At 43.6% G+C, this 22,757-nt stretch overlaps 2 protein-coding genes across 6 annotated transcripts in view; one reads left to right on the top strand and one right to left on the bottom strand.

Annotated features, from left to right (window-relative positions):
* tgs1 (trimethylguanosine synthase 1) overlaps positions 1-10,729 on the bottom strand; it is a 53,885-nt gene extending 43,156 nt beyond the window's left edge. For 2 of the 4 annotated variants that reach the window (XM_067980038.1, XM_067980043.1), the window contains exons 1-4: positions 10,563-10,729; positions 5,499-5,557; positions 3,087-3,259; positions 643-1,453 (exon numbers count right to left, since the gene is read on the bottom strand). In XM_067980038.1, coding sequence (XP_067836139.1) covers positions 643-1,453; positions 3,087-3,259; positions 5,499-5,557; positions 10,563-10,678 — 1,159 coding nt within the window. In that variant the 5' untranslated portion in view covers positions 10,679-10,729. Of the gene's footprint in view, positions 1-642; positions 1,454-3,086; positions 3,260-4,805; positions 4,898-5,498; positions 5,558-10,070; positions 10,167-10,562 lie in introns of those variants that run through there. The other 2 variants (XM_067980048.1, XM_067980046.1) reach the window with 2 other exon arrangements.
* Positions 10,730-10,812: 83 nt separating this feature from the next.
* Positions 10,813-22,757, top strand: part of tmem68 (transmembrane protein 68) — a 48,289-nt gene continuing 36,344 nt past the window's right edge. Inside the window, exons 1-2 of one of the 2 annotated variants that reach the window (XM_067980031.1) lie at positions 10,813-10,929; positions 11,791-11,864. The gene's annotated coding sequence lies outside the window, so the exon portion shown is untranslated. The remainder of the gene's footprint in view (positions 10,930-11,790; positions 11,865-22,757) is intronic. The other variant, XM_067980032.1, reaches the window with a different exon arrangement.

Below are 22,757 nucleotides of genomic sequence, written 5' to 3'. Positions count from 1 at the left end.
CCGCGAATCAGACAGTGGGGAGGGAGGGATCATGGGTCATGGAAGAAATCGGAGGTGGATGAAATCGGGTGGGCCTTGGAGAAGATTGGGGGAGGGGGTCCAGCATCGGGGGTGGGGGGTGATCGCGGGGGTCCTATCCCAGGTGAGCTTGTTGGGCCTAGATGAAGCACTCCTGCTCCTCCGGGCCCACAAGCAACATAATAAAGGAACTCACCTCATGGATCCATCCCGTCCCTCCAGCTTTCACCCGATGTGAATCAGAAGCGATGGGATACCCAAAAAGGTACGGTTAAATTTGTTTGACATTTCTAATACACAAAAAATTAAGTGACTCAACTATCACAATGAGGCACATTGCCTCTTTAAATATTAGCCCACCGGCTTTAAGTGGGGACGGGACTTCTGGGTTTCTGCTGCGTGCACGCATCCAAACATGCCTGGGTTAAGCCAGTTGGAGCTGGGATGCAGACCCGTTCCAACGATCAACTATTTTTACTGCCCACCCAACCTTAACCCACCCGTTCTTGGGGGTTAAAATTACCCCTGACATGTCCATCTTCTATCTACCCAGCCAAATACAACTTGTTCCAAATCAACTAATCACCCACTGGAGCATACTGAAAAAATCTTGACAATACCAACCTGACTGAACTGTGGAGACTCTTCCACTGGATGCACATCTTTTGCTGTTGTCTCCATCGCATGGTTCTTTCTCATTAGAAGCACTCTCACAAGAGCTTGCAGCATCCGCAGGATTCTGGCTGATATTGCTTTTCACACCTGTTGATTGCTCAGTCTCATTTCCTGAGTTGAGTCTTATATTATTGGTCATACTGACAATCTCTCCATAACTGACTTCATTACACTCAATAGTACTTTCTCCATTTGATGCAGTGACAGATTCTGTTGACAGTACAGTCCTGAAGTTTTCACCAGCATTGTTTTCAGTCTTACTGAAAAATTCTTCTGATTTATCTGCATTTGCACAAGATGAATCCATCCCAAGATCACTGCTTTTAGTACAGTCCACAGTCCACCCTTGAGCTACCCAGTACTGAAACTGCTCATAATATAGCCAATACTGTTCAGTGTAAAACTGTTGCCACTGATCTTTAGTGTCAGGACAGTTCCATGGTGCAGGTGCATCTTCTGACCATTCCGGATGTTTGCCCAACCAATTTTCCCAAACAAGACCCTCGCCATTCTGATTCCAATATTTTTCCCAGTCCGTTTTGGAATCTAGCTCAGAGGCTGCTGTTCCTTCACATGAATGGTTAAGGCCATTATGCTCTCCTTCAAAATCGTTCTGCTCTTCAATCAACCTCAAGTCAGTGATATCAGAAAGAACATTTAAAATCTCGCCTGGACTTTCTTTACAAACTTCAGGCAGATCTTCAATATATTTGTAATTTTCTTTTTTCTTTTTGAATCTTTTCTTTGAAACAGTGCTCGTCTTGGAAAAGAAAAAGTTACAAAATATTAATTCATGTCAATTAAGTGCAGGTAATTTAAATAAAGCCTGTGACTTAATTTTGAGTTTTAATATTGTATATTTTGTGTATAAAGTTATTAAAGCAGTAGATTCATTTTATAATTTTAACTATTAAATAAATAATTTGCTTTTGTTTGTCAGACCGCTGGATACGAAAATCTTTTGCCTCAGCTGTAATGGTAGATAAAGCCCAAGGAATCCAAGGGGGAAGTGGCTAGTTGCATCCAAAATTGACTCAGTGACAGGAAGCAGGATGACCGGTGCTTTTGCGACTGGAAGGCTGTTTCCAGTGGGGTTCGACAAGGCTCAGCACTAGGTCCCTTGCTTTTTGTGGTATATATTAATGATTTGGACTTGAATGTGGGGGGCTTGATCAAGAAGTTTGCAGATGATTCAAAAATTGGCTGTGTGGTTAACAGTGAGGAGGAAAGCTATAGACTGTAGGAAGATATCAATGGTCTGGTCAGACGGGCAGGAAAGTGGCAAATGGAATTCAATCCAGAGAAGTATGAGGTAATGCATTTGGGGAGGGCAAACAAGGCAAGGGAGTACACAATAAATGGGAGGATAGTGAGAGATGTAGATGAACAGAGGGACCTTGGAGTGCATGTCCACAGATCCCTGAAGGTAGCAGGACAGGTAGATTAGGACAGGTTAAAAAGGCATACAGGATACTTTCCTTTATTAGACGAGTCATAGAATATAAGAGCAGGGAGGTTATGCTAGAACTGTATAAAATATTGGTTAAGCCACAGCTTGAGTACTGCGTACAGTTTTGGTCACCACATTACAGGAAAGATGTGATTGCACCAGAGTGGGTACAGTTGAGATTTACAAGGATGTTGCCAAGGCTGGAGAATTTTAGCTATGAGAAAAGATTGGATAGGCTGGGGTTGTTTTCTATGGAACAAAGGAGGCTGAGGGTAGATTTAATTGAGGTATATAAAATTATGACGGGACTAGATAGAGTGGCTGGGGAGGACCTACTTCCCTTAGCAGAAGGGTCAGTGATCAGGGGGCATAGATTTAAAGTAATTGGTAGAAGGATTAGAGGGGAGCTGAGAAGAATTTTTTTCCATCAAAGAGTGGTGGGGGTATGGAACTCACTGCCTGAAAGGGTGGTAGAGGCAGAAACCCTCAACTCATTTAAAAAGTACTTGGATGTGCACTAGAAGTGCTGTAACCTATACGGCTACGGACCAAGTGCTGGAAAGTGGGATTAAGCTGGATAGCTCTTTTTCGGACAGCACGGACACGATGGACCAAATGGCCTCCTTCTGTGCCATAACTTTCTATGATTCTGCCGAAATCCCCTACCCTATCACTAATTTATTATTTTGTTCACATGATCGTGTAAAGATAAACGTAAACAGTTTTGGAAGGAATCTTCTTTTCCACAGATTTGAAGACAGAAAAATGCAATGTCAGATACTAGAAGATCCCTCAAAGTTGTCCATAATCTTACACTATTGTCCTAATATTCTGGATGGATTTGAGTATAATAAATTTATTTTGGGAATTTCAAATATGTTAATACCTGCAAAAATTCTCGCATGCAAACTTCTGGTGTAAATTCTAAGAGAATGGACCTTACCACTGGCTGCCAATAGGTTGATGAACTACCAAACTGGAGAGGTAATCCCATATTTGCCATCAGCTCTGCCTCACTATCCACTCCACTTTCCTCCTGTGTCTCCACAATATTAAGAGTGGGTTCATCATCAACATTCAAGTCTTCTTCACTCTTTTCTTCTTCCTCTTGGATATCTATAAATAGCAATTAGCAACTGCATTTATTACATATCTTCCAATAAAGTAAGGGAAACAAGCCCATATTAAAATAACATTAGCCTCTGTTCAATGTCCCAAAGTGTCTACATTCATTTTTAGGGTTGCAAACCATGGCATAATTATGAGGGCGTTGTGTGTGTACAGAGAACAATAAAGGTTGCTAAACCTGATGAAAACACATATCCTGTACTGCAGTGAATTATACCAATTTTCTACCACTGGAGGGAGTGCTGATATTGACCCATTTCACTAATGCCTCTAGTAATAATCAGAAGATCCCTCAGCACGGCAGCATGATTCAAGACCTCAACATCTTGATACTTTTCAACAATAATTAGTGGTGATATTCACGGGGCATTGGCACATGCAGCCTTTCTCACTTTTTAAGTGGCTGCAAAGAACTCAGGGGCTGGAAAACCCAGGGTAAACTCGCTTAGGAGGGGCCTGGAGGGAAGAGTCCAGCAGGAGGGAGGGCTAAGCTGAAGGGTGGGCCAGGCCAGAAGGGAAGTAATTGGGCAGATAGGAGCATAGCACAATTTTGCCCAGATCTCGCCTGTCTGTGGCAAACGACTGGTGCAGAGAGCTGTATTCTAAATGTTTTTTTTGTTCCCACAGACCAAACACATTGCTAGAAGGTGACATGCACTCAGAACCAACCACATGACCAGAAACTGACTAACTCAAGAAGGCTGAATTTCCTGGGCAGACACCGATCGGGGCAGTGCACGTAGTGCACTAGAAGTCTGTTGTACTTGCACAGAATGGTAGTGTTGAAATTGTCTGATGGCCCTCATTAGAATAGGATTGGCTTCAGATGCATGTGGAGGCACATAAGCAGCAGAGAGCTTCCAGGTAATAGGAAGTTCAAGTGCACCGTGGGACCCCAAGTAATTTAAAGAGACATGAAGCGTTACAAAGCAAAATTCGAAGGACCCTCACAGAATCATTTTTCACTGGTCCTGAGGTTCCTGGAGGAAGGTAAGTGAGTGTTTTGGTTGCTCCCAATAGTTTTTAAGTGTTTAAAATTAAAGGTGCTTGAAGGTTTTGTTAAAAATGCTTTAAATGTTTTTAAAATTCCATCTCGATGATGGTTTTCTGCTCCTCTGGCAGAAGAGGAAAACAGCAACAAGGGAAGGAAGGCAAAGGATTCTGTAATTTTATAGACAGCATGAACGTGCTGCTGCAGGCTGTGGAGAGGTGGAAGGTAGTGGTGTATCCTGCAATGGACAAAAAAAAGTGTCAAAAACAGCTGGGTGTTGAGTGGCAGGGCACAGCAGAACAGCTGAACTTCACTGAATTTTCTAACACATATGGATGGAGTGTCAAAATAAGTTCAGAAGGGGCAAGGTAGGGCACTGGGTGGCGATGGATCTCACCAAGAAGATTTTATTTCAGATTTGTAGGACTATAATAAATTAGTAAAACCATCCACCTACTCATTATGACCATTTCAATTATATGCACTAGATATGGGGGAAAAGGCTAACCAAAGTAAATGAAAACATCACACATTATCTCCCACCTGCTCTGCTCCCTGTGTGTGTACCATGTGCTTGTGCACTTCTTCCACTGACCATTCCCAGTCAGACCAGAGACTGATATTTGAGCTTATCCTGGCTTTTCCTTTTTACAAAATAAAAGAAATTAAAACACTGACAATAGTGAATTTGGTGAAAGTGAAATATCATTGAACATAAGCAAATACCCCCCAACCCAAAATGTTTAATTATACAAAAGTTAAAACTATAAAAGGTAGTTAATTGAATGAGGGACAACACATTCCACAAACTGAGAGTAAAAGTGAGAATGGTTATGGCATCAGCCCAAAAGAATGTTTTAAACCGAGGATGTCTGTTGGATATTGCCTCGTTTATTTCTACATTATCATTACACATGTATTTTATTTAAGACACACACTTCAGTTTTAAACTCGAACTCCGAGCAGCTCCAGGGAATTCTGTACTCCGAGCCAGTCTTTTCACCCATCTCCAAAGTTTCAGCTCACATATTACAGCACTGAGAAATTTCTTATAATTATAGCAATGTAAATGAGAGGTCAAGCACCTTTATTATTGTTTAACATAATGCTAACAAAATGCATATTCCAAAAATCCTAAACATAACTTGCAAAAAGGTACACAAAAAAGATGTAAAAAAAAGCACAGCTATTACTAGATGTAACCGTCAACATTTAATCAAATATTTAATACTGTACCTCCATCATCTTCATTATAAAATGTTCCCTTTAATCCCATACGATAAAGTTCCCGGTCACTGCAATAAATTTAATAAAAGCCAACATCACACTTAAAGTACACAGTGCAGGTACATACCGATAAATGTTTTTGGTGTATTTCATCTCCAATTTAGACATTATCGTTATTGTCTGTACATGCATTTTGTTATTAGATCTGCTCAGTGACATTCCAAGTAGCAGAGGGACAAAAAGAGAAAAATTGAAGTATTGATACAATTGATGATGATGATGCTGGCAATAAGTACAACACTGGATGTGATGAACATGGAGAGAACTACATTCCATGTAGCAGAGGGACAAAATGGGAAAAGAGATAATGATGCTAGAAATAATTACTTTGAATGCTGTACTTACATCCAGACCCAACAACCTCTGAGTCCTGGCAAAAATACTACCCTCGGACACCTAAACAAGTTGGTTCAGCTATGCTGAAGCCCTGTGTAATACCATTCACTGTTTCCCCAAAGCAGACATCTTACTCCATTGAGAAGACAGTACAGGCCTCACTTGTCTCAGTTTGTGTGCAGCAACACAGTTTTATTAACTGGGGCAGGGGTAGATTCAGTCACCATTGGAGGGGCAGAGTAGCAGCTCAGGTGCTCATAGAGGTTGTTGAGTGGAATCAGACATCTGCGTAGAAGTGAAAGGTCAACTGGGAATGTCAGCCTAGAATATGTGCTCAAGTCCTGAAATGGGCTCAAATACACAACCTTCTGACTCAGGTAAGACTGCTCCTGACTGACATGTTATATTATTCATATCTATATATTTAGCAACATATAAGCTTCAAATAGAAGCTACTATAATGCACGGTGGATTTTGCAGCACAGGTGGCAACACGAAAACAATTAATTATGTACAAATAGCTGTTTGAAAAATCTGAATTCCAATTTCATTTCTGTCCACTAGATTTCCCCTGGAGGTGCATACAGGCCCAAAAAACAAAAACATTATTACTGGCTGTACATGTGGGTGAGGTGCTCAGCCAGCCCTTGGTTAAAAAAAAGGCTGCCAGCAGGAGTGATGCAAGGCATGGGTTTTTAAAATGGGGCTTGCAAGACAATCAGATTTCTGTTTATCATCAAACTTTTGTATTTTTTTAAACTTACTAGGATATTATTTATTTTACTCTACACTAATGACTTTGTTGGAATGCTAGTGTTATTTTCTTTTGGGTAGCTGAAACAGTCTTTAAAATTTAGGATAGGATTTCATTCTGGCAGTATTTGCAGGAACTTTCCCACACAGAAAAGTTTGTAAAACACTGATGTAACGTCAATGCAGCTTAAAGATCCGAGAGCAAATTTTAACACATACTCTTTTTTCTCTTTTCAAAAGCTTACATTGCCAAAAACAAATTAAACTGCTGTATTCCAACACAAAACCTTTAGTGAAATGTGCTTAGTTAAAATCTCATGGTTCAAATTGGCAGAGCAACAAAAGAAACTGACAAGAACCTTAACTACTCTATTTAACACATTAATTATAAATAATAATTGCTTTGCAGTTTCACAATAGGCGTTCTGAAATCAGCAGACCTGAAGACTGCAATCAGTGGTAAACAAAACTGGCAGAGCCAAAACTGAAGTGGTCAACTGATGCAAACAATTTTAACTGTGTTGAAATAGTCATCTTGAACCTGTTAGGAATGTTTATACCTGGATGTATTTTTCTATCAATTCTTTTCTATCTAGGAGTTAATATTGCCGTAATACAACTTTTAAAATAAAATCTGGATGAAGGTCTGGTTAAGAATACCAGGTCCGGTCTTGCGGTACATATACCTTCACAGCGAATGCCAGTGGTTTGTCATGCAGAAATAAAAATTTTTTGGTAGTGGTACAATGATGGTGAGAAGCTAGGAACCGTGGAGGAGCAGAGGGATTTAGTGTACCATCTACCAAAATCACAAAAAGCTAATGGACAGGTACAAAAACTAATTAAAAAGGCTACTGGAATGTTGGTATTTATCTCAAGAGGGCTGGAATACAAAGGGATGGATGTTATGTTAGTTGTATAAAGCTCTGGTTAGACCCCATCTGGAGTACTGTGTTCAGTTCAGAGCAGTTCAAGGGTGATGTCAGGGAGCAATTCTTCACACAAAGAGTAGTGGAAATGTGGAACTCTCTCCCCAAAAAGCTGTTGAGGCTAGGTCAATTGAAAATTTCAAAACTGAGATTGATTAGGTAAGGATGGGTATGAAACCAAGGCAGGTAAATGTAGTTAAGATACAGATCAGCCATGATTTAATTGAATGATGGGACAGGCTCGAGGGGCTGAATGGCCTACTGCTGTTCTAATTACATTTCAATTACATTTAGGGGAGTGAGCCTTTGGCTTAGTGGTAGCATTCATGTTTGAGTCAGAAGGTGAAGGGTTCAGGCCCCACTTCAGACACCCACCGTGAGCAGAGACTAGAGCGCTGGTTCTTAATACTGGATCTGATGTCCAGTGGGGGTACTTGCATCTGATTGGTGCGGGTGGCCCCGTCATCGTAAAAGGGATAGTGGAGCACTTTATCCTGGGTTGCAGCCCACCTAGCAGAAGGTACTCCCAAGATAAAAACCATGAGGAAGGTAACGGGAAACCACCTCAGCTACTCTTCCCTAGTCAGTGGCTCAAGTATCTCATGTGTGACACTTGAGTTAGGACCTGCCCTACAGTAAACACAATGGACGGATGGACAATGACATTTACCCACTATTGTTTGAACACCAGAATGTGCACAGTCATCTGTTGATCTATATATCCAGGTTGATTTTTGTTTTGAATTCCTACTATTTCCATCACCAACTAGGTGACAGAACAAAACACTCAATGGAGAACAACTATTCCTCTAGTGCACAAATTGAGGCTGCAATGATACCCCAATCTGAGATGACAGCCCCTGCCAAGGCTGGCTCTGCTTGTCCTTTGCAACCAGTTAAATCAGCCAAATCAAACTTACTGAATTCCCAGAGGTGATTGATGGGATAGCTCTCTGAGCTATTTGAATTTTTTTAAGCGCTGGCATAGGGCAAGTCAGACGCTAGCTGCCAAGTTTCGTCAACAAATCCAGGCTTGTTGTGAGAACTGCAGCATGAGAATTTTTGACAGCCCCTGGCTCCATCCCATTCACTGGCTGCCTGCTCAAGTAGTATCACCTGTCTCTACCTACCTCATTCATGTTGCTGGTAAAATCCTTTGTCATCTCCAGACTCAATTAAATAGCTGTTCTCCTTCCACCCATTACAAAATGCAACTTCTCCAAAACTGCATTATCCACATCCTATCCAGCACTCAGTGGTTTCTTTATTGCAGCTGTTCCCCCCCCACCCCGGCAATGGCTCAACACATGAATTACAAAATCCTTACCTCCATTCACAAGTCCCTCCCTACCCCTGCCACCTCCTTGAAAACTATGTTCCAACACGCATTCTCCACTCTTCCGCCTCTGACCTTTTTTGCACCCCTTCCCTTCACCTTCAGTGGCAAAGACTTCAGCCTCACACTCTCCCTAAATCCCTACCTCTAATTTTGTTTTTGGTCACCACCCCAACTCTACTCCCATCACGACTCAGTTATCTTTTTCACCTTAAACACTTTAGGACATTTTATTATGTTAATGCACTTATATATGTCTAAGTTGTTATAGTGCATGTGATCATCAGGAATCATGCAGGAGTGATATAAAGTATATTTACATGTCATCTCATCACATCACATCATCGAAAGTTCTCAAAGCCCCTCACAAGATGAGTTACCTGTGGAGTGCTGCGACTGTTACATAGGCAAATGTGGAAAGGCAAGCTGAGCATCGGGAATCAAGTGGGCAGGCAAGGAAAGTCAAATACACTGCACCTCAATTTTTCTCCCTCAAAGTTTCGCCCAAGTGGGTGCATATTTTCAGAACTTTAGCAGTCACATCTTGTGATGTTGACTCATTTCAGTGCTCATTAATCTTTTTTGGCCAGTGAGCTTTGGTAGCTGGCTCAGGATAGCAACAATTGTGGGAGTCCAAGAATCATAAAAAATGTATGCATTGTTAAAATGTTCATTCGTTCTATCCATTTTGCTGCTACTGTTAATACCTTCAGCAAACAGTAATCTGAAATGCAATATAATCTGCATTTGCCTTACATGTGTCAGTAATAGGATCTACTTGATATCAATTATTAGACTATTGGGCCGGGAGGGGGTTAAAGATCAGAGGAGGTTGTAAATCAATGGGACCACCACCACCTGCACGTTCCCCTCCAAGTCACACACCATCCTGACTTGGAAATATATCACCGTTCCTTCATCGTCGCTGGATCAAAATCCTGGAACTCCCTTCCTAACAGCACTGTGGGAGAACCTTCACCTCACTGACTGCAGCGGTTCAAGAAGGCGGCTCACCACCACCTTCTCAATGGCAATTAGGGATGGGCAATAAATGCTGACCTCGCCAGCGATGCCCACATCCCATGAACGAATAAAAAAAATATATTGACCTGGGGCTCTATATGTTTAACAGAACGATGTTTATAGCAAAAGTAATATTGCTTTCACCCTCATATCTAATCTCTGAAGGTATGCTTTTATACGTTGGACTCAGGATTCATTTCCTTCCAGCAGGAGACAGAAACCCCAATAGAGAATGGTTAATCAGGTAGATGCTCCCCAGGCCTCCGGGTCGGTCCCAAATTTTCTTCCTTTCCTGTTTCCATAGCAATTAAAACACGGGTAGACGCTCAGCGACGTTACAGGGGAATCTGAGGAGGAGTAAAAGTAATGAAACCGATGCACATTTGTTATTGTCACTGTGCGGCAATCAAGGCGGGAGAAGGGACTTCTGGAGCAATTCATAAAGCGAGTTACAGCGGGGTGGAGGGGGGGGGGGGTGAAGACTTGCTATGGTGGGGATCACATTATGGTTTTTTACATATGGAAAGTCAGTGTAGATTGGAGAGAGTTGACGGGGAAAAGCAGACAAGCGGCAATGGGGAGGGGACGGGAGGTCAACAACCCCGAATATCGGCCCCGACCGCGCGAGTCACTCACTGCACGAAGGCCCTGCTGCAGAGGCACTGGATCTGATCCGTTTCACCGCCATAACCTTCCAGAAAGAGGATAATTTCCGCCACCGTGCTCCAGCTCTCACACATGGTGCATCTCATCCCCGCTCCCCGACCGCCTGCACGGACACTTCCGGCACACACCAGGCGCCGCCCCTCCCCCTCACACGCTCCTATTTCCGGTGAGTGACGTCAGTCCGAGCGCACCCCCCCCCGCCCCCCCGTCCTCACCGGAAGTGCCGGAGTGCGCAGCTGCAACGTGAGCGAGCGGGCTCCCCGGCGGGGCCCAAGAGAGCGGCTCCTCGCGCGTCACAGGTGGGAGCAGAGGCGAGGCCCAGGCCCGGGCCCAGGCGGTAGGTGACGCCGGCTGCAGCAATCAAAATATTCCATCAACAGGAAGTTCATGAGTGGTGAAAGATGGAGGAGCTAATTAGAAAAACGGCGTCACAGCGAGAGGAGGAAGAGGGGGAGTAGGTGGTGGGGGGGGAAGAGGAGGAGGAGGAGGGAGAGGGGGAATAGGTGGGGGGAATGGGAGGAGGAGGAGGAGGAGGTGGTGGGGGGGAGAGGGGGAATAGGTGGGGGGAGAGGGAATGGGAGGAGGAGGAGGAGGTGGGGGGGAGAGGGAATGGGAGGGGGAATAGGTGGGGGGAGAGGGAATGGGAGGGGGAATAGGTGGGGGGAGAGGGAATGGGAGGGGGAGAAGGAGAGGGTGGGGGGAGAGGGGGAATAGGTGGTGAGGTGGGGGGGACATCCTTCATAACATGCTTTTATGAGACCGACATAATCCTTCATTACCCTCTGCCCAAATAGTGACAAGTAGACTAATCAGTTAACTGTCCCAGTTATAGACCTTCCTTTGCTTTGAAGCTTGAACTGGGACAAAGAAAGATCAAAATGATATCATCACAGTCATTCACAATAGTCAAAACTGCTGATCAAAATAGGGTTCAAAGATGCGAGTCATTGTCTTTGTGTAAAGAGGCTCTTATGATATTGCATTGGATATCACTCCAATCTGTTAAGCAAACTTCCTCCAAGAGTTGGCGTAAAGGCTATTTTTAAAATATTGTGTTGCAGATTTAAAGATGAGAGCCAAATGGGTCTGATTTTCTCCATAAGTATAATAATGTGTTATCGGCATAACTATGATGGTGTGCAAAATCTGCAAGTTTACATTTGCTGCAGCATTAACAATGGCACTTTTATTTACCCAGTGCTCTAGTGCCACCTTGACCACTTGTGGACTCACTGCACTGGGAATGGATGGCCTCAGAATTTTGAGAGAAAGGTAAGTGGTCATTCCTGACAAGAGTATGACTGTTATTTTGGAAACTGAGACTTAAAAGTCTATTAACTTCCCAGTTGAAGAAAGAGCAGTTTTGTTGAATGTCATATTATGCACAATAAGATGACTATTTCTGGTTTCTAGAATGATTTTTTTAAAAAAATCCTCCCCCACTTATTCATGGATTGAAGGAGAATGCTTTGGATTTGTATTTAGTACCAACACATCTCCATGTCCTGCTTGAGGGAAGAGTAGCACAAAAGGTTCTTGTGCAAAGGGAAATTTGGGCTCATTATCTACATTATTAAATTCTGATAAAGATCTGTTGGTAAACTGGAATTTGTTTGACTCCTATTACCAAGATGTAATATCTATATTTGTAGAGCTACATAACAACACCTTGGCAACATTCCATTCTGTATGTCTGAAAAGTTGGCTTAGAACTAGATATTCTCTGAGGAAACAGAGAAATTATAGTGTTTGAAAATCAGTGCTGTCAACATTGGTGAAACGTTAGGTGTGGCAGTTGTTATGGGCCAATGAAAGGGTCCAAATTTAAGATAAAAGAATTAAAGGGATGATATTTAGAAACATTTTTTTACACACAGGGTGGTTAAAATATGAAATTCTCTGTGTCACCAACCATTGTTGACCCAGTCCATAAATGCATTTAAAAGGGAATTGAAAATGAGAACATATTAGTGTAGAGGGAGCAAGCAGTAAATTGAGATTCGACTAGATCAATCTTGGAAAAGAACATCAGTGCAGACTTGATTGGTTGAAGGTTAAATCTCACGGGATCCAAGGTGAGGAAGCCAATTGGATACAAAATTGGCTTGACGACAGAAGACAGAGGGTGGTTGTAGAGGGTTGTTTTTCAGACTGGAGGCCTGTGACCAGCGGTGTGCCTCAGGGATCGGTGCTGGGTCCGCTGTTATTTGTTATTTATATTAATGATTTGGATGAGAATTTAGGAGGAATGGTTAGTAAGTTTGCAGATGACACCAAGATTGGTGGCATTGTGGACAGTGAAGAAGGTTATCTAGGATTGCAACGGGATCTTGATAAATTGGGCCAGTGGGCCGATGAATGGCAGATGGAGTTTAATTTAGATAAATGTGAGGTGATGCATTTTGGTAGATCGAATCGGGCCAGGACCTACTCCGTTAATGGTAGGGCATTGGGGAGAGTTATAGCACAAAGAGATCTAGGAGTACAGGTTCATAGCTCCTTGAAAGTGGAGTCACAGGTGGATAGGATGGTGAAGAAGGCATTCGGCATGCTTGGTTTCATTGGTCAGAACATTGAATACAGGAGTTGGGATGTCTTGTTGAAGTTGTACAAGACATTAGTAAGGCCACACTTGGAATACTGTGTATAGTTCTGGTCACCCTACTATAGAAAGGATATTATTAAACTAGAAAGAGTGCAGAAAAGATTTACTAGGATGCTACCGGGACTTGATGGTTTGACTTATAGGGAGAGGTTGGCTAGACTGGGACTTTTTTCCTTGGAGAGTAGGAGATTAAGGGGTGATCTTATAGAAGTCTATAAAATAATGAGGGGCATAGATAAGGTAGATAGTCAAAATCTTTTCCCAAAGGTAGGGGAGTCTATAACGAGGGGAATAGATAGGCGTTTCTGCGGCCACAAACGTGACTCCAGGATGGTATGTTGCCTCCCTGGTGCTAGGGTCAAGGATGTCACGGAGCGGCTGCAGGGCATTCTGGAGGGGGAGGGTGAACAGCCAGTAGTCGTGGTCCATATTGGTACCAACGACATAGGTAAAAAAAGGGATGAGGTCCTGCAAGGTGAATTTAAGGAGTTAGGAGATAAATTAAAAAGCAGGACTTCAAAGGTAGTGATCTCAGGATTACTACCGGTGCCACGTGCGAGTGAGTATAGGAACAGGAGAATAGACAGGATGAATGCGTGGCTGCAGGGATGGTGTAGGAGGGAGGGATTTAGATTCCTGGGGCATTGGGACCGGTTCTGGGGAAGGTGGGACCTGTACAAGCGTGACTGGTTACACCCGAGCAGGACCGGGACCAATGTCCTCGCGGGGGTGTTTGCTAGTGCTGTTGGGGAAGGTTTAAACTAGAGTGGCAGGGGGATGGGAACCTGAGCGGGGAGTCAGAAGGGAATAAAGTTGAGAGCAGCAAGAGAGGGGAAGACCCAGGGGAAATCTACAATACAAATAGTACAAACAGTTGTTCAAGAACAAGTGAAAGGGAAAAGTGTAGAGCAGCGGAAAGAAAGTGTACTTTAGGCACGAGAGATAAAATAAAAACTAGAAGGTGCAAGGCAATTAACCCAGCATCAAAGCTGTGGCAGGGGGTTGGGAACCTGAGCAGGGAGACAGAGGAAAGCGTGTCAGGAAGGGACAGAAGGTATGGAGAAAAAGGTAAAGTGTTAAAAAAGGAACTAAGTGTCACAAAACATATTTGAAAGTTCTTTATCTGAATGCACGTAGCATTCGTAACAAAATGGACGAGTTAACGGCACAAATAACGACGTATGGGTATGATCTTGTGGCCATTACAGAAACATGGCTGCAGGGTGACAACGACTGGGAATTAAATATGCCAGGGTATTTAACAATCAGGAAGGACAGGCAGGAAGGAAGGGGAAGGGGAGGTGTGGTGGCGATGTTAATAAGGGAAGGAATCACTGTAATACAGAGAAAAGATATTGGGACAAAGGATCAGGATAATGAAACAGTTTAGGTAGAGATAAGGAATAATAAGGGGAAAAAACACTCGTGGGCGTAGTATATAGGCCTCCTAATAGTTGCAACTCTGCTGGAAGAAGTATTAATCAGGAAATAGTCGGGGCATGTAATAAGGGAACAGCTATAATTATGGGGGATTTTAACTATCATATTAACTGGACAAATCAAATTGGGCAGGGTAGCCTTGAGGAAGAGTTTATTGAGTGTATTAGGGATGGATTTCTTGAGCAGTATGTAACTGATCCTACAAGGGGGCAAGCAACCTTGGACCTGGCCCTGTGTAATGAGCCAGGATTAATTAATAATGTCCTAGTTAAGGATCCCCTTGGAATGAGTGACCATAACATGGTTACATTCCATATCCAATTAGAGGGTGAGAAGGTTGGTTCTCAAACAAGCGTACTGAGCTTGAATAAAGGAGACGATGATGGTATGAGAGCGGAATTGATTAAAGTGGACTGGGAAAATAGTTTAAAGGGTAAGACGGTACATGAACAGTGGTGTTCATTTAAGGAGTTATTCTACAACTTTCAAAAAATATATTCCACTGAGGAAAAAAGGGTGTAAAAGAAATGACAGCCATCCGTGGCTAAGTAAAGAAATTAAGGATAGTATCCGACTAAAAACAAGGACACATAAGGTAGCCAAACTTAGTGGGAGGATAGAAGATTGGGAAGTCTTCAAAAGACAGCAAAAAGTAACGAAAGGATTGATTAAGAAAGGGAAGATAGATTATGAAAAGAAATTAGCAAAAAATATAAAAACAGATAGCAAGAGTTTCTATAGTTATATAAAAAGAAAAAGGGTGGCTAAGGCAAACGTCGGTCCCTTAGAGGATGAGACCGGGAAATTAATGGTGGGAAACATGGAGATGGCAAAAATGCTGAACAAATATTTTGTTTCAGTCTTTACGGTAGAGGACACTAAGAATATCCCAACAGTGGACAAACGGGGGGCTCTAGGGGGGGAGGAGCTAAATACGATTAAAATCACTAAGGAATTGGTACTCAGTAAATTAATGGGACTCAAGGCGGATAAATCCCCTGGACCTGATGGCTTACATCCCAGGGTCTTGAGGGAAGTGGCAGTAGGGATTGTGGATGCTTTGGTAATAATTTTCCAAAATTCTCTGGACTCGGCAAAGGTCCCGGCAGATGGGAAAACTGCTAATGTAACACCGTTATTTAAAAAGGGTAGTAGGCAGAAGGCTGGAAATTATAGACCAGTTAGCCTAACATCTGTGGTGGGTAAAATTTTGGAGTCTATTATTAAGGAGACAGTAGCGGAACATTTGGATAAACATAATTTAATAGGACAAAGTCAGCATGGCTTTACGAAGGGGAAGTCATGTCTGACAAATTTGCTTGTGTTCTTTGAGGATATAACGTACAGAGTGGATAAAGGGGAACCAGTGGATGTAGTGTATTTAGACTTCCAGAAGGCATTCGACAAGGTGCCACATAAAAGATTATTGCTCAAGATAAAGAATCACTGGATTGGGGGTAATATTCTGGCATGGGTGGAGGATTGGTTATCTAACAGGAAGCAGAGAGTTGGGATAAATGGTACATTCTCGGACTGGCAACCAGTAGCCAGTGGTGTTCCGCAGGGGTCGGTGCTGGGTCCCCAACTCTTTACAATCTATATTAACGATTTGGAGGAGGGGACCGAGTGTAACATATCAAAGTTTGCAGATGATACAAAGATGGGAGGGAAAGTAGAGAGTGAGGAGGACATAAAAAACAAGGGGATATAGACAGGCTGGGTGAGTGGGTGGAGATTTGGCAGATGCAATACAATATTGGAAAATGTGAGGTTATGCACTTTGGCAGGAAAAATCAGAGAGCAAGTTATTATCTCAATGGCGAGAAACTGGAAAGTACTGCAGTACAAAGGGATCTGGGGGTCCTAGTGCAAGAAAATCAAAAGGTTAGTATGCAGGTGCAGCAGGTGATCAAGAAGGCCAATGGAATGTTAGCTTTTATTGCTCGGGGGATAGAATATAAAAACAGGGAGGTATTGCTGCAGTTATATAAGGTATTGGTGAGACCGCACCTGGAATACTGCATACAGTTTTGGTGTCCATACTTAAGAAAAGACATACTTGCTCTCGAGGCAGTACAAAGAAGGTTCACTCGGTTAATCCCGGGGATGAGGGGGCGGACATATGAGGAGAGGTTGAGTAGATTGGGACTCTACTCATTGGAGTTCAGAAGAATGAGAGGCGATCTTATTGAAACATATAAGATTGTGAAGGGGCTTGATCGGGTGGATGCGGTAAGGATGTTCCCAAGGATGGGTGAAACTAGAACTAGGGGGCATAATCTTAGAATAAGGGGCTGCTCTTTCAAAACTGAGATGAGGAGAAACTTCTTCACTCAGAGGGTGGTAGGTCTGTGGAATTTGCTGCCCCAGGAAGCTGTGGAAGCTACATCATTAAATAAATTTAAAACAGAAATAGACAGTTTCCTAGAAGTGAAGGGAATTAGGGGTTACGGGGAGTGGGCAGGAAATTGGACATGATTTTAGATTTGAGGTTAGGACCAGATCAGCCATGATCTTATTGAATGGCGGAGCAGGCTCGAGGGGCCGATTGGCCTACTCCTGCTCCTATTTCTTATGTTCTTATGTTCTTATAGATTTAAGGTGAGAGGGGAGAGATACAAAAGGGTCCAGAGGGGCAATTTTTTCACTCAAAGGGTGGTGAGTGTCTGGAACGAGCTGCCAGAGGCAGTAGTAGAGGCGGGTACAATTTTGTCTTTTAAAAAGCATTTGGACAGTTACATGGGTAAGATGGGTATAGAGGGATATGGGCCAAGTGCAGGCAATTGGGACTAGCTTAGTGGTATAAACTGGGCGACATGGACATGTTGGGCCGAAGGGCCTGTTTCCATGTTGTAAACTTCTATGATTCTATGATTCGCCTGTTGCTGTGCTGTAACACTCTATGATTCTAAAAGTGATAGATTGCAAACATTTGGAGCAGTGATTTCTTTAAAATGTAAGTTTTTATACCAAAATGAATCACTCCTAATGAGTTACCCTCATCAGATCTCGTACACGTTGCCTTCATTGTGATAAAATCTAGCAGGTAATAGTACTGATGCGGTGTGTGGTTTCTTATGAAAAGAAAATGAACCTGTATACTAGAGGCTGATGGTTTCTGCCGAAATGCATTCCCTAAATCTGGATTTTAGCATAAGTGATGGTCGCCTTTTGTGCAGTTTTTTTTCTAAGAATGAGGCTGCAGTTTTACTTGTCTCTTCTATGCAATTGGATTTTAGAGTCACTCTGGGTGCGATGCCTCTGGCCTTTACTTTTACAAGCTCCCTAGTGCCATCTCAGACTAAATCCACTGTTGCAGAACCATAGATGTACTGCTTGACCCCAAAGCTGAGATTTGTTTTCCATACTCGATCCGTTACGAAGAATATTTTCTTTCATCTCCAAAGCATAAGCCCACCTCCATACCTAGCTCTCTCCCACTGCTGCTGAAACCAAAACCCACTCCTGCTTCACCTTGAGGTTTAACTTGCTAACCACCCTGCCTCCACATTCCACCAACTACAACTCAGCCATTATTCAGTCTGTGTTCTCTCCCACGCTCCCATCACTCCTGTCCTTGCCAAGCTTCACTGGCTCCCCATACCCCAGTGAGTTGATTTTCCGATCTCAACAATCACCAGCCACTCCTTCTGTTCAATCATTAGTGGGTACTTTTTCAGCTACTTTTCCCTTGCCCTTTGGAACCCTCACCTTAAACCCCCCTGCCTTGTCGCCCTCTCCTCTTTGAAAAGTTTCCAAGAAAATTTGTTTAACTGAATTTTCTGTTTCCCCTTTTCAGCTCCTACGTGGTACCCACTTTTTTCTATACCCTGTAAAGCACTTTTGAGACGTCTTTCTGTAAGTGAGGAGAAATGTAATTTGTTCTTTTTTGTTCCTTGAAGTATGTCTATAGTTTTACTTGGCTCCTCTCTACCATAGCACATTTTCTCAATCAAAAGAAGAGGAAAAAAAGTGAAAGTCCAAACACACCAGATGAGAGGTTTTTACCAACAAATAATACACCTGGTCGGCAATGAGTACTTGCTTTGTATCTCTTCGTGATTGGTTAATAACAAACATACATATACTTTTACTAAGAAAATGTGTTGTCAGAAAAGCATACAAGTTGTGAATGATTTTATAACATTAATTCTTGGAACTAATATCCTCTCAGATGTGGAGATGCTGACTCCAGTGCTCTGCTACTAGGGGTTACCTTGAGTGCTCTGCAGGGCATTATGCTTCAAAGCTTGTAACGTGTCAAATTACTGCTGGAAACTGTTGCAGTATTTGCTGTGCAATTCTAAGTTTGACTGTTAGGAATCTTACAACACCATATGGTTTTATTTGGCTCCTTTCAAATTTTCAAATAAAACTGTTGGACTATAACCTGGTGTTGTAAGATTCCTTACATTTGTACACCCCAGTCCATCACCGGCATCTCACATCAAGTTTGACTGTGGAGTAGAACTGGTTGCAATCTTGAAAAACTGCTAATCAGAATCCAGCACCTGGCCATGTGTTTTCAGGGATTCCAAGGTGATACCAAAATGGAAGGTATAGTTAATTCCGTAGACGATCAAAGGAAGCTAGAAAGCGATATTGATCAGATGGGCGAATAGGCTAAAAAGTGGCAGATGGAATTCAATGTTATCAAGTGTGAGGTGATGAATTTTGGTTCAGAAGAAAACCAACAGTAATTATACTCTGGAATTAGGCTCACTGCTGTGGAAGAGCAGTGGGATATGGGGGTACAGGTTAACAGGACATTACAGATAGCAGCACAGATTGAGAAGGCTGTAAAAAAAAACTAATGGCGTTCTCCAACAAGAGAGAGTCCAGCCACCTCCCCTCGACGTTCAACTGCATTACCATCGCCGAATACCCCACCGTCAACATCCTGGGGGTCACCATTGACCAGAAACTTAACTGGACCAGCCACATAAATACTATGGCTACAAGAGCAGGTCAGAGGCTGGGTATTCTGCGACGAGTGACTCACCTCCTGACTCCCCAGAGCCTTTCCACTGTCTACAAGGCACAAGTCAGGGGTGTGATGGAATACTCTCCACTTTCCTAAATGAGTGCAGCTCCAACAACACTCAAGAAGCTCAACATCAGCCAGAACAAAGCAACCCACTTGATTGGCACCCCTCCACCACCCTAAACATTCACTCCCTTTACCACCGGCGCATCGTGGCTGCAGTGTGTACCATCTATAGGATGCATGCAGCAACTCGCCAAGGCTTCTTCGACAGAACCTCCCAAAACCGCGACCTGCACCACCTAGAAGGACAAGGGCAGCAGCACATGGGAATAACACCACCTGCACGTTCCCCTCCAAGTCGCACACCAGGGCACTGCCCTGAGGAACTCCTGCAGCAGTGTCCTGGGGCTGAGATGATTGGCCTCCACAACCACTACCATTTTCCTTTGTGCTAGGTATGACTCCTGCCACTGGAAAGTTTTCCTCCTGATTCCCATTGACGTAAATTTTAGTTGGGCTCCTTGGTGCCACATTCGGTCAAATGCTGCCTTGATGTCAAGGGTAGTCACTCTCATCTCACCTCTGGAATTCAGCTCTTTTGTCCATGTTTGGACCAAGGCTGTAATGAGGCCTGGAGCCAAGTGGCCCTGGCGGAACCCAAAGAGAGTTGATGAGTAAGTGCCGCTTGATGGCACTGTCGACGGCACCTTCCATCACTTTGCTGATGATTGAGAGTAGACTGATGGGGCGGATTGGATTTGTTGCTTTATGTGGACAGGACATACCTGGGCAATTTTCCACTTTGTTGGGTAGATGCCAGTTTTGTAGCTGTACTGGAATAGCTTGGCTAGAGGCGCGGCTAGTTCTGGAGCACACGTCTTCAGCACTACAGCCGGGATGTTGTCGGGGCCGTAGCCTTTGCTGTATCCAGTGCACTCAGCCGTTTCTTGATATCACGTGGAGTGAATCGAATTGGCTGAAGATTGGCTTCTGTGATGGTGGGGATATCGGGAGGAGGCCGAGATGGATCATCCACTCAGCACTTATGGCAGAAGATGGTTGCGAACGCTTCAGTCTTGTCTTTTGCACTCGCGTGCTGGACTCTGCCATCATTGAGGATGGGGATGTTCATGGAGCCTCCTCCTCCCGTTAGTTGTTTAATTGTCCACCACCATTCACGACTGGATATGGCAGGACTGCAGAGCTTTGATCTGATCCGTTGGTTGTGAAATCGCTTAGCTCTGTCTATAGCATGTTGCTTCCACAGTTTAGCGTGCTTGTAGCTTCACCAGGTTGGCATCTCATTTTTAGGTACACCTGATGCTGCTCCTGGCATGTTCTTCTACACTCCTCATTGATCCAAGGTTGATCCCCTGGCTTGTTGGTAATGGTAGAGTGAGGAATATGCCGGGCCATGAGGTTACACATTGTGCTGGAATACAATTTTGCTGCTGCTGATGGCCCACAGCGCCTCGTTGATGCCCAGTTTTGAGCTGCTAGATCTGTTCTGAATCTATCCCATTTAGCACGGTGGTAGTGCCACACAACACATTGGATGGTGTCCTCAGTGTGAAGACGGGACTTCATCTCCACAAGGATTGTGCAGTGGTCACTCCTACCAATACTGTCATGGACAGTTGCATCTGTGACAAGTAGATTGGTGAGGACGAGGTCAAGTAGGTTTTTCCCTCGTGTTGGTTCGCATACCACTTGCTGCAGGCCCAGTCTGGCAGCTATGTCCTTCAGGGCTTGGTCAGTAGTGGTGCTACCGAGCCGCTCTTGGTGGTGGACATTGAAGTCCCCCACACAGAGTACATTCTGTGCCTTTGCTACCCTCAGTGCTTCTTCCAAGTGGTGCTCAACATAGAGGAGGACTGATTCATCAGCTGAGCGAGGGCGGTACATGGTAATCAGCAGGAGGTTTCCTTGCCCATGTTTGATCTGCTGTCACGAGATTTCATGGGGTCTGGAGTCGATGTTGAGGACTCCCAGGGCCACGCCCTCCTGACAGCATACCGCTGTACCGCCACCTCTGGTGGGTCTGTCCTGCCGGTGGGACAGGACATACCCTGGGATGGTGATGGGAGAGTCTGGGATGTTGGCTGAACGGTATGATTCTGTGAACATGGCTATATCAGGCTGTTGCTTGACTAGTCAGTGGGACAGCGCTCTCAATTTTGGCACAAGTCCCCAGATATTAGTGAGGAGGACTTTGCAGGTCGACTGGGCTTGGTTTGCCTTTGTCATGTCAGGTGCCTAAGTGTCCGATGCCGAGTGGTTCATCCAGTTTTATTCTTATTGTGACTTTCTGTAGCGAGCTAGTACAACTGAATGGCTTGCTAGGCCATTTTAGAAGGCGATTAAGAATCAACCGCATTGCTGAGTCTGGAGTCACATATAGGCCAGACCAGGTAAGGACGGCAGGTTTCCTTCCCTAAAGGGCATTAGTGAACCAGATGGGTTTTACGACAATCCGGTAGTTTCATGGTCACTATTACTACCATTAGTTTTTTTTATTCCAGATTTTATTTAATTGAATTTAAATTCCCTAGCTGCCATGGCAGGATTTGAACTCATGACTCCAGATTATTAGTCCAGTAACATAACCACTATGCTACCGTACCCACCCAAGGGGTATAGAATATGAAAGCCATGAGATAATGAGCCTATACACTATCTCAGTCAGACCTTGGTATGAGTACTGTGCACAGAATTGGGTCCACACTATAGCAAGGTTTTTGAGGCTTTTAAAGAGGGTCTGATGCAGATTCACTAGGATGCTGCCAGGTATGAAGAACTACAAATACGAAGAAAGGCTTGAAGAATTGTTTTTTTTGTTGTAGATTATATGATAGTGTTCAACATTCTGAAAGGATGGGACAGGGTAGATAGAAGCAGGACTGGTTCTAGTCGTTGGGTATAGAATGAGGGGCCATAGGTACAAGGTTAAATGTAAGAAATTTAGAGCAGAGGGCAGGAGAAACGTTTTTACACATGAAAATTGTGAGGATGTGGATGTGGAACTATGTCAACATTCAAAATTAGATCGGCTAGGTGGATGAAGGAAAAGGGGTTGAAGAGATATGGGAACAGGGTGGGTAAATATGGTTAGAACTATTTGCTCGCTTGGAGG

This window comes from Heptranchias perlo, chromosome 3 (genome assembly GCF_035084215.1).
Source record: "Heptranchias perlo isolate sHepPer1 chromosome 3, sHepPer1.hap1, whole genome shotgun sequence".
In the NCBI taxonomy this organism is placed as follows: domain Eukaryota; kingdom Metazoa; phylum Chordata; class Chondrichthyes; order Hexanchiformes; family Hexanchidae; genus Heptranchias; species Heptranchias perlo.
Note: the sequence above shows the minus strand (reverse complement) of the source record. Positions and strands in the feature narration are given on the sequence as shown.